Source organism: Solea solea, chromosome 1 (genome assembly GCF_958295425.1).
Source record: "Solea solea chromosome 1, fSolSol10.1, whole genome shotgun sequence".
In the NCBI taxonomy this organism is placed as follows: domain Eukaryota; kingdom Metazoa; phylum Chordata; class Actinopteri; order Pleuronectiformes; family Soleidae; genus Solea; species Solea solea.
This window is the reverse complement of record NC_081134.1, coordinates 19,787,722-19,798,546: the sequence shown is the minus strand read 5'-3', so window position 1 is coordinate 19,798,546 and position 10,825 is coordinate 19,787,722. Positions and strand designations below refer to the sequence as shown.

Here is a 10,825-nt window from a genome sequence, read left to right as displayed (position 1 = left end):
ACCGGCTCTACTCGCCTCGGCACGGCACGACACGGCACGATTAGGTTGCATCTCCACTACAAAAAAGAACCTACTTAACGTGGGCGGAGTCATCGCTGCATGGCTGAGTGAAACTGCAGCGACTTCGTTTTATATGCGACACACACACACGTGACTAGTGACTTTACCCCTGACTTCTGTAGTTGTTGGAGATTAACCCACGTTTTTAGGATTGTTAAGTAGTTTTAACTTATCTACAATTTGGCACTGTTCGGCTTGATTTCTGTCCACACGTCTCCAGAGTACCGGAGTACAGCCTCCTACTCCACAGACTACAGCGGCAGCGGTCTGTGATCCCGGTCACGATCGCCGACGATGTCCCTAGGATTTTTAGGATTTTTAAGTAGTTTTAAGTGATCTACAGTTCGGTGGGATGTCTCTTCCTGTGACGGCACTCTGGCCAGTCAGCGGCCGGCACTCTGACCAATCATCGCATAGTACCTACTTAAGCACGCTTGGAACCTCGCCGGAGCAGGTACTAAAAATAGTACCTGGTACCAGGTACTATGCTAGTGGAAACACTACTTAAACCGTGGCGTGGCGTGGCGAGGCGAGGCGAGGCAAGGCGAGTAGAGTGTAAATGCGCCATTAGTGCTTGTGTGGAATAAATGAAAATTCGGATCTGTTCAGTAACAAGTTGTCGCTCAGAGGTTGAGACCAGTTTAGCCTCTGAGGCTGAAAACTGTCTAGAGATTTGTTCAGTTGAACAATATAGATCGTTCACCAAACTGGGTCCATAAAACTCCAACCTTTTGTGTTGCTACGAGTCGTACGCTGTCAAAAAACCACATGTTGTATGCCAAATAAGAGAACCAGATCGACATGATTTGCGGTTGATTTTCCAGTCAAACCACTGTCCTGTCATGCTGCCAGTCCAGCTCTTGGCATGTCTCCTGTACTAATTTGGTTGCAACTGTTGGTTGGTTTCAATTCCAAGAAACAGACCTTTTCGTCTGGCGCTGCGATTAGGTCAAGCACCATTTTAAACTGCAAACAGTGTAAACTAAAGTGGTGACCATGGTGAACCCAAATAAAGCCTGGGATATGCTCTCTCACACACACACACACCAGAATTGACGTCATCACCAGCGGTGAGTTGGGCGTGAGCGATTCGAAAGTTGTTGAAGCTATGTCCTGCTCCGCTGAGCTTTTGTAACAAGGGGAAGTTGGCAGAGAAGCTGTGTATCCTGGAGAGATCACCACTTTTTTCTTTCTTTTTCTTTGGGATTAGTTTGAATGGAAAACAGAAACACAGATACGAGAATTCCCGTATCTGTCGCACATCTCTTTTTCACTACTTGGCATGTAGTTCGAGGATTCAAGGATTCTTTATTTGTCACATGTATATGTTACACAGTAACACACAGTGAAATGTTCTACATTTGTTACTATGTTACTACATTTACATTTAAGCATTGAGCAGACGCTTTTATCCAAAGCAAGGAATAAGCTATATAGAAAGAGGAAGTGGAAAGAGATCCACTTGATAGGAACAGTGGACTGACAGAGGGTGAGAGTGCAGAAGGAGATAGGGGAGGGGGTAGGGTAAGTGCTAGGACAGAAGATGCTCTTGGTCTTCAAAAGCTTCTTAAAGATAGACAGGGACTCCCCTGTTCCACCAGTTGTGGAACGACCCACGAGTCTGCATTGTCCTTTGTTAACGGAGTAGTCGAGGGGTAACATCAGCCTTCAGGAGAGCATTTAAATAGGTTGGAGCAGACCCATGGAGCAATTTATAGGCGAGCATCAGTGATTTGGATTTGATTGCCGGACTAGCGCAGTAAGAGTCAGTAAGGGTTATTTTAACCAGTGTATACAGCAGTGTGTGTGCGCTGTCTGTGGAGATCTAAGCCTAGGTGCATTTCACGAGTATAAACGAGGTGTAACGTGGAACCCAGTGTCTACAGCCTCACAGGAACTCTACCATGACTGCAGATATTTGACACCGTACTCTGCCGCTTGCATAATCTGGCACCATAGCTGTCTTAAGTGGGTAAAGCAAATGTTAAAGCACAAATAATGTTGTGATGTAATGTCAGTGTGGCAGTATTTCCCTGGTATTTTCGGGATGGATGACCTCCACAGTCCGACATGGGCAAATGCACTAAGCTTTTTTTGTGCACACAGATCTGTCTGTTTACACACACACTTGTACTCTGTGGACGAGCAGCAGGTTCATTTTCTCTGTGAAGGGTTTTCTCTCTGGATGGATAGATAGATAGATAGATAGATAGATAGATAGATAGATAGATAGATAGATAGATAGATAGATAGATAGATAGAGGCAACAAGGTGAAAAGAACAACATCGACAGATAAAATCATGTGCCGTGTGATGGCTGTTTGATCTTGTTCAGGGTGGATGTTGCAGAAGGACTTTTTGTAAATGTTGTCATAACCGTACTATTTACCTTTTGATTCTCAGCATATGTATTCCCTTTTACAAATTATTATCATGAATCAGCACATCCTGTTTTCACCTGCACACACATGTGCACACACACACACACACGCACACACACAATGGAAATACAGCAGTAACCTTGAATCTGTTTACCAACCTGAATGCTCTTCAGGTAAGACTGGCCTTGGACTACAGTCATGCTATCTCTCTCTCTCCCTCTCTTTTACACACACACACACACACACACACACACACTGTGAATTGCAAGGAATTCCATTTCCTAGAGAAATCCACGTGAGAACACATTTTTATGACTCAAGAATGTATATGGAATCACTATCATTTTCTGTTGCAATTAAATAAAACAAACCACATTTTGGTGTGTGCATATTCATGCAGATCCATTAGATCATTTGAAATGACTGTACTTTTCAGCTAATACATTTGAAATAAAATCACATTGCCATGCTTTCAACATCAGTTGCCACTGAACATTAAGACATTATTGTTTTTGTATTAATAAATGCAGAAAATATTTACTCGTCCAAATTCTTTATCAAAGAAAAATGCACAAAGGTGATCTCAAAGAACGTCATTGCAGATAAGGTAATAATGTGCATGTTGCTCAACAAATGAAGGACAAAAAAAAAAAAGAGAGAGAAAACTTGGGTCCACCCTGAGGGACAGAGCAGACATAAAAGCCTTCCCACACGATGTCTGTCACTGCACTTGGCTGAGACAACACTGCTCAGGTTGCTTACATAATTTCCTGTGACAGGCGGTGCCTTCGCTGTCTCAGGCTGAGAAAACTGAGAGTTGAGGGATCATCACTCTCATCATCACTGTCGCCATCATGATAATAAGCATCGCTCTGATTTGGGCCGTAGTCGTTGGATTATGCTGCCTTTTGTGGCTCGCCGTGGGGATCCGACATAGGTGAGTGTGGACAATTTAAACCTATACACAATGCAGTTTAATTGACATTTTCTGTCCTTCTGGCTCATGCGTTTTACTCAGCCTGTGTGTGTCTTACAACGTTAAACGTGGACTGTTCTCTCCTTCACTACACTATTTCAGTGACTGTTCATTGGCTGCACCCACGTCAAAAGTTTGACAGTTTTTCTAGCCATGCAACAACACACTACCATGATTCATGTTGCATTAATGTCGTCCGCCATGTGAGTGGAAGACTGTGGGTATGCATGTCATGAGTGCTACTCGAAAACAAAGGCTATAGCAGAGGTGATGGAATTTTTTAGCTGCTGTGATGTGTAGTCATTGTGTATTCAGAGCGTGGATGGTGCTGACTACGTGCTTTGCCTCTCTAAGAGTCATGCTCTTACTCAGACTGGCATCAGCAGTATTTAATAATATAAAGACTTAACTTGTTTAGATAATAACGCAATGGCATTCAGGCTGTTCTACAAGGATAACAACCTTGCTTTTGTAATGTTTTGGAATATGCTGTGGCAGTTGTGTGGGAGGACCACAGTTCAACACATTGACATGGTCTGATTGAATTAAGATAAATGATGACATTTATCGTCAGCATTCATCAGTGGAAAAAAACGGCACAACCAGCAGCTTCTCGTAATGGGCCGGGCTTTATGATTTAGATGCTACATGCCCTGGTGGCCTAGGACCTGGATGTACATGTTCACCGAATAACTGAACCACAACTCACAGAAAATGTTTTCATCTTGCATCATCTTGCTTTTTTTTCACTCAACACTGTCTCGTCTCATTCGTCTCCATGTAGACAACCCGGTGAACCTGCAGTTGAGAATGGCCTCATCCCATACCTGGGCTGTGCTTTACAATTCGGCGCCAACCCACTCCAGTTCCTCCGCAGCCGTCAGAAGAAGTACGGCCACATTTTCACCTGCAAGATTGCGGGTCAGTACATCCATTTCCTGTGTGACCCCTTCTCCTACCACTCAGTCATCAGACAGGGGAGACACCTGGACTGGAGGAAGTTCCACTTTGCTACATCTGTGAAGGTACCTTTATGTGACATTGTCTCTTTTTTTCATGCCATGTTATGTCAGAATGTTTTTCTTTGTCCATGTATAGCTCCTAATCCTCCTTTCCTTTCCCTCACTAGGCCTTTGGCCATGATAGCTTTGACCCTCGCCATGGCCACACCACAGAGAACCTTCACCAAACCTTTCTGAAGACCCTACAGGGTGAGGCTCTGCCCTCCTTGATAGAGACCATGAGTGGCCACCTCCAGGACATCATGCTGAAGTCGGACACGCTGACTGCTCGGGAGAACCATTGGGAAGTGGATGGCATCTTTGCATTCTGCTACAAGGTCAGTATTTGACTCAAGACTGGAGACATACAAGAACTTTGAAGTTCTCAAAATTCCCGCAGCCTCCATACCATATGTTGTATTTTCAACAGTCCCGTCTGCTCTTTTGTCCTCCAGGCGATGTTTGAGGCTGGCTATTTGACACTGTTTGGTAAAGAGCTTGGTGAAGATAAGTGTCAGGCTCGGCAGGCGGCCCAGAAAGCCTTGGTGCTCAGCGCCTTGGAGAACTTCAAGGAATTTGACAAGATCTTCCCAGCATTGGTGGCCGGTCTGCCCATCCATGTCTTCAAGAGTGCCTACAGTGCCAGAGAGGTCAGTTGGATTGTTATTCCAATACCACAATGTCTCTGTTTCCATTTCCAACCATTGTAGCAGCATAAACTTTAAATACAATACTTTAATCTCTTTTTCCCCTATTCACGTGCATAGAACCTGGCAAAGACCATGAATGCTGAAAACTTGTCCAAGAGAGAGAACATGTCTGATCTCATCTCGATGAGGATCTTTCTGAATGATTCTTTATCTACCTTCAATGATTTGAGCAAGGCAAGAACCCATGTTGCACTGCTTTGGGCTTCGCAGGCGAACACCCTGCCTGCTACCTTCTGGTCTCTCTTTTATATGATCAGGTATGACGATTAGTTCTCTTTCTTTTTCTTCTGAAACTGTAAATCACCCTTTCTAAACCACATGCAGTATAACCTGTCACCGCGTGTACAGATACAGTTGTTACATCATACATTACTGCCGATTTATCAGTCCCACAACAGCTGATTTTGGTGTCACGGCCAACGACGTGTATTTAAGATAGAGTAGATAGCATTGCAACAAACACAGGGTTTTAGCGGTATGCTATAAATACCTCCGCTAGTAGCAAATTTGAATTGGCCTGGTGACCCTTGATTTACACGATACAATGATAAGTTTTTCACAGTTGCTTCAACAAAAGTCCAGATCTCACACTTTATTATGTTATTGATGAAGACATTTTTCTACTCGAACTAACCCCTAGCGTCTCTATGTGTGTTGTCAGGAGTCCCGACGCTATGAAAGCAGCTCGTAAGGAAGTTCAAAAGATTCTGGATGATTCAGGTCTTAAACCTGACCCCAGTGACCCCACACTGAACCTGACAAGGAACCAGCTGGACAGCATGCCTGTTCTAGGTAGGATTACCAATGTTTGTTGTTCTACTGCTAAGTTGAACATGGCACACCGCGCCTCGCAGTGGTTAGCGTACAAAAATATGGACATATTGACAGAAATCTGAAAGAAATGCTGTGCACCTAAATTCTGTTTTATGCCTTTTCTGTTTACAGACAGTATCATAAACGAAGCACTGCGTCTTTCCAGTGCTTCCATGAATGTGCGCGTTGCCAAGGAAGACTTCCTGCTTCACCTCGACAACCAAGAAGCCTACCGTATAAGGAAAGACGATGTGATTGCCCTGTATCCGCCCATGCTCCACTACGATCCAGAGATTTTTGAGGATCCCTATGTAAGTCTCGTATATGATGATACAAAACACAGTTTTCTTACTATAATGGTTGTATTGTAAAATGTAATTTCTCTCTCTCCACGTTGCAGGAGTACAAGTTTGACCGCTTCCTCGACGAGAAGTGTCAGGAGAAAACCACTTTTTTCCGCAACGGACGTCGGCTGCGTTATTACTGCATGCCCTTCGGCTCCGGCGTCACCAAATGCCCTGGCAGATTTTTCGCCATGTACGAGGTCAAACAATTCCTCAGTCTCGTGCTGACTTACTTTGACATGGAACTGCTCGATTCCACCGTAAAAGTGCCACCGCTCGACCAGTCACGAGCAGGACTGGGAATCCTTCAGCCGACCTACGACGTGGACTTTAAGTACAAGCTGAAATCCCAACACTAGGCTCTGGTCTTTGCTAGCTACAGTGACTGAAGTACATATTGTACATTGTATATATTTAAACAGTGTTAATGACAATGTCTTGCTGTGTATGTAAATAGACTGAATGATAGATAGATAGTTTGTTGTCATAATTTGCTAAAGAAGAACATTCAGTTTTTTTCTCTATGTTTTGTTTCTCTGTTTTGTTTTGTTTTGTTTTTTCATTTAATGAAAGAGAAGCAGTAATTTTTTACACATAGAACAATGACTGAAATGTGATATTTTGCTAAGGAAAATAATGTGTGGATAAAGGGGAGTTCAACAGTTGCCTCTCACCATTGTGCGACATAAACAGGACACACTGAAACATTGGTTCCAGCAAGATTTCTATCTTTCCAGTTAACAACAAAAATGTATTTTGTAGCTCATGTTAAAGCAACCACTACGAGTTCTGCATATTTCAAAAATATAAAAACTCCTGCACCAGTCGAGGTGATGCATGTGCATAGTGTGACATAGTGTGACATGCAGTGTGGAGCCATATTTTGTTATCAGTTACATATATGTGTGTGTGTGTGTGTGTGTGTGTGTGTGTGAATAATTTCATATTGTCAAACAGTTTGTCCCTCATTCTGCGACAATGAGAAAATGTTGCACAAGTTCATCCAGATCAAATCAGTGTTGTAACTCTGTTATCCCCACACATGACATGATAAAGATTTATTTTTTGGTCAAAATGTCTTGTGTTGGGTTTCCATTGATTTGGACATGTTCACCATCAGGTTTTTGAAACTCTTATGATTTTGGACCGATTGGTTAAGGGTAACTAGGCAGCCACTGGATTATGGTAATACAGCATTATAGACTCCGTACATTGTGTACGTCTGCCATTATTGGTGCGTTAAGGGTCCCTCAAAGAGAGCAAGATTGCCTTTGAAAAGAAAACAAATGAATAAAAGGAAGCAATGTCCTCATGTTTTAATTCAAATATCTTACTTGACTTTGAGTCTAATGGCATGTTTCTACTGGCGCTTCTCGACTCGCCTCACCTTGGCACGGTAGCGATAGTACCTGGTACCGGGTAATATTTTTAGTACCTGCTCTGGCGAGGTTCCAAGCAATGATTGGTTAGAGTGCCGTCACAGGAAGAGACGTTCGAAACAAGAATCAAGAACAATGCCGAACTGTAGATCAGTTAAAAAGACTTCACGTGGGTTAAGCTCCAACAATTACCAGAGAAATGTCTAAAATCTCAGTATTTAACAGAGGAGTCTGGTGTATTTAGTGACAGCACTGCTGATCGTGACATCACAAACCCTGCCATTTCAGTCCAGTGACTGGGTCAGACGGAGTCTGTGCTCCGTCAAAAAGTACTGACTAATTAGTTTTAATAAACTGATTCTAATGATTTAGTTACACTGAAAACAACAAACAAGTCACTAGTCACTTGTTTGTGTGTGTGTGTGTGTGTCGCATATAAAACAAAGTCATGGCAGATGACTATTTTGATGCCGAGGCGAGGCGAGATGGATGGATGGAAAAGGGGCTTTAACCTATAATGGATGTTTCTAGTCTTCCAGTCTTTCTTTTGAGTGAACAGCACAAATGGGGAGTTTCTCTTATTGCAAAGTTATAGAATGCCTCTATGAACTAAATAATATAACTTTAAATTTGAATAAATTTGAATAAAATCACATTAACGCATATTAAAAGTCACTTTTACCTCACATTTACTTAAAAAAAAGTGTATATAACAAACGGCATAAGTCGTTTGCCAATGGCAATTCTATCCATCCAGCAATTTCTTCTTTTTTGTTTATCATGAAGTGCTCAACTGTAATCCTATCATTCACCGGCTTCACCTTTACCTTGTAGTAGAAGATAAAGCTTGTGTCGGCCTTGGAGTTTGCTCTCTCTCTCTCTCTCTCGGGCTGCCCGCCTCTCAGATGTTTGTGTCACTGAGGACAAACCCAGTCGTTGTGGAGCCAGTGTGGAGCTCTTTATATGACACCCACCCTATCAGTGTTGTGTTAACAATGACATAACGATTATGAGTCAATTTACATCAATGTTTGCCCAGTTAATTTGGGTCCATCAGAGGAAATAATGTACTGATGAAGTTCGCTCGTGTCCATTAACACCTTTTTTTAAAACTAAACAACACAACTATTAATAGATGATCTTCCTCCCGCGTTTTTTAACCTGCCAATTTCTCAAGATGCAATGTGAGTGAAAGCACTTTCTGAAGACTAATGGTTGCACTTATGATGAGTGCACTCATTTGGCAACGTTGCAGTGCATCAGCTGATGTGACGTACACTCCCCTGGAGAAGTGATGCGTGTGTGCGATTTGTTGGATTGTGTTGTTTTTGGCATGTTTTGCAACCGTCTTCTGTTGCCATCGTGTGTAAGGCACCAATCAGAATAATGTTTGCACTGTTGTCGTCGGAGCGCACATTCCACGCTCCGCCTATGGTGTGTGTTGATATAGAATGTGGATGCTCAACATAATAGTTAATGTTGAATCCCTTTGAGCACCCGTCTGTGTACCATGTGCTGATATTTGAGAGTCCAAAAGTCTATGTTATTTGAACACTATTATTTTAAGTGGTATCCGTTTGCTTCCAAAGCTGCCTCTGCTCTCACGTCACATCTCTTCTTTTCTTCAGAATTCACTGCAGATGATGGGATGTGCGAGGAATCTTTTCATCACACACACACACGATTTCCTAAAACCATTCTTTGTGGATTTAATGTTTTGGCCTGAAGGCAGCAAATATTTGGAGACCTTCATGGTGCTTTATTTTAAAAGGGACAGCAAGTCTGGCATGCCATATTGGTGATAGGGTTAGGGTTAGGGTTATATTTGATAAAGAAATTGACTTTCATGTGTCTTTGGATGAGCAGTCAGAGTTGCATAAGGGAATACGAAGAAGGAAATCCAGTCTCAATGAGAGGTGATATAAATTGGCCAAATGTGGCACGCAACTAGCATTCATGTTTCAAACAAGTTGGGGTGTTGTTGATTAAGTCAAACCATGAAGGTATGGTTAGTTTAGAAAATAAGTTGGAAGTCACATTGCTTTTGGCTCAGAATCAAGTCTTTAGAAAACAAGCCACCATTGGCCTACAACTGGTGGCTTCACGGGCCAAAACTGGGCATTCCCAATAAACGACCGATTTCCATCATGTCCAGAAGTGTTGTGATGTGGTCAAATGGGGAGCTGTTAATGTGAAAAGTCACAAACTTTGGTGACCTCTCCTACAAATGAGTGGTATGAGAAAATAACACCTGTTAAACAGTTAATCATTCAAACCCTCGGAGTCATAAAGCAAGCTCAGTTCATTAACGGCTGTTTTATGAGGGGGTGATAACAGGTGATCGCCACTTTCATGTGTGACATGAATGACAGCGTGTCCGTCTGCTGAACACGGTGAAATAAATACCGGTTCTATAACGGCTGTGTGTAATTTTAATACCAAGCAGTAAACAAAGAGAAGAAAATAAGAGAAATTCAATACCGACGTCCCTAATTGTACTGAAAACTGTGCAAGAAAACAACTCACAATGTAATGTGTCTCTTAAACAGAAAGGCTTAAAACAATTTTGTTTGAAAACTTGTTAAAACATGGCAGAGAAAAAACGGAGACCTTAGGAAATGACAACGCACTTACTATACCCACATTCACTCTTTGATTGGTGCTTATCAGCTGTAACTTGACGATCGGCTGTAAATGAAAAGCTCACTTTCAGTTTCGATTTCTCCAAAAGACGTCCTTTAGAATAGTATAGAATAGAATAAGTCTTTGTTGTCCACCAGGGTGGAACATTTTCTTTGGCTCACCAGCACAGTAAACAGACGACAGTAAGGTAAACGCATTGTCATGCATAAAAAACATATAAGGGGGGCGCAAGGGAGCAGCGACATGTGAGGACGTGACTTTGTGAGCTCTGCTTAGAATGGACATTTATTTAATATTTCTCCTCCCTTCCTTGTTTTTTTCCATTATTACCGTGTCTCTAAAGTGCTAAGTTCTTCATTTCAACCGGGTTTTGCAGTCTGAAATGCCTAAATCTCAAAAATCGAGGCCAGGGCCGGGAGCCTCGGACTCGCCTGGTCTTGACCCGGCTGTGGAGGCGGGATCAGGTCCCGATCTCGACTCGATCATGGCTGCCATAAAGCGGTCGGAGCAGAGTGTGC

General features: G+C 42.6%; 1 protein-coding gene across 1 annotated transcript; it reads left to right on the top strand.

Annotated features, from left to right (window-relative positions):
* Positions 1-3,161: 3,161 nt before the first annotated feature.
* On the top strand, positions 3,162-7,593 carry LOC131462595 (cytochrome P450 7A1). The gene is made up of 8 exons (XM_058633912.1): positions 3,162-3,378; positions 4,202-4,442; positions 4,547-4,756; positions 4,874-5,068; positions 5,186-5,385; positions 5,790-5,920; positions 6,074-6,252; positions 6,342-7,593. The coding sequence occupies exons 1-8, from the start codon at positions 3,296-3,298 to the stop codon at positions 6,642-6,644; spliced, it is 1,542 nt and encodes a 513-aa protein (XP_058489895.1). The 5' UTR covers positions 3,162-3,295; the 3' UTR covers positions 6,645-7,593.
* The last annotated feature ends 3,232 nt before the right edge of the window (positions 7,594-10,825 follow it).

What these genes read in the sequence shown, in the direction of transcription:
- LOC131462595 (XM_058633912.1), top strand. Translation starts at nt 3,296, where the DNA reads ATGATAATAAGCATCGCTCTGATTTGGGCCGTAGTCGTTGGATTATGC. An exon ending in ACTTTGCTACATCTGTGAAG is followed by an intron (nt 4,443 to 4,546) that starts GTACCTTTATGT and finishes TTCCCTCACTAG; the next exon opens with GCCTTTGGCCATGATAGCTT. An exon ending in AGATTTTTGAGGATCCCTAT is followed by an intron (nt 6,253 to 6,341) that starts GTAAGTCTCGTA and finishes TCCACGTTGCAG; the next exon opens with GAGTACAAGTTTGACCGCTT.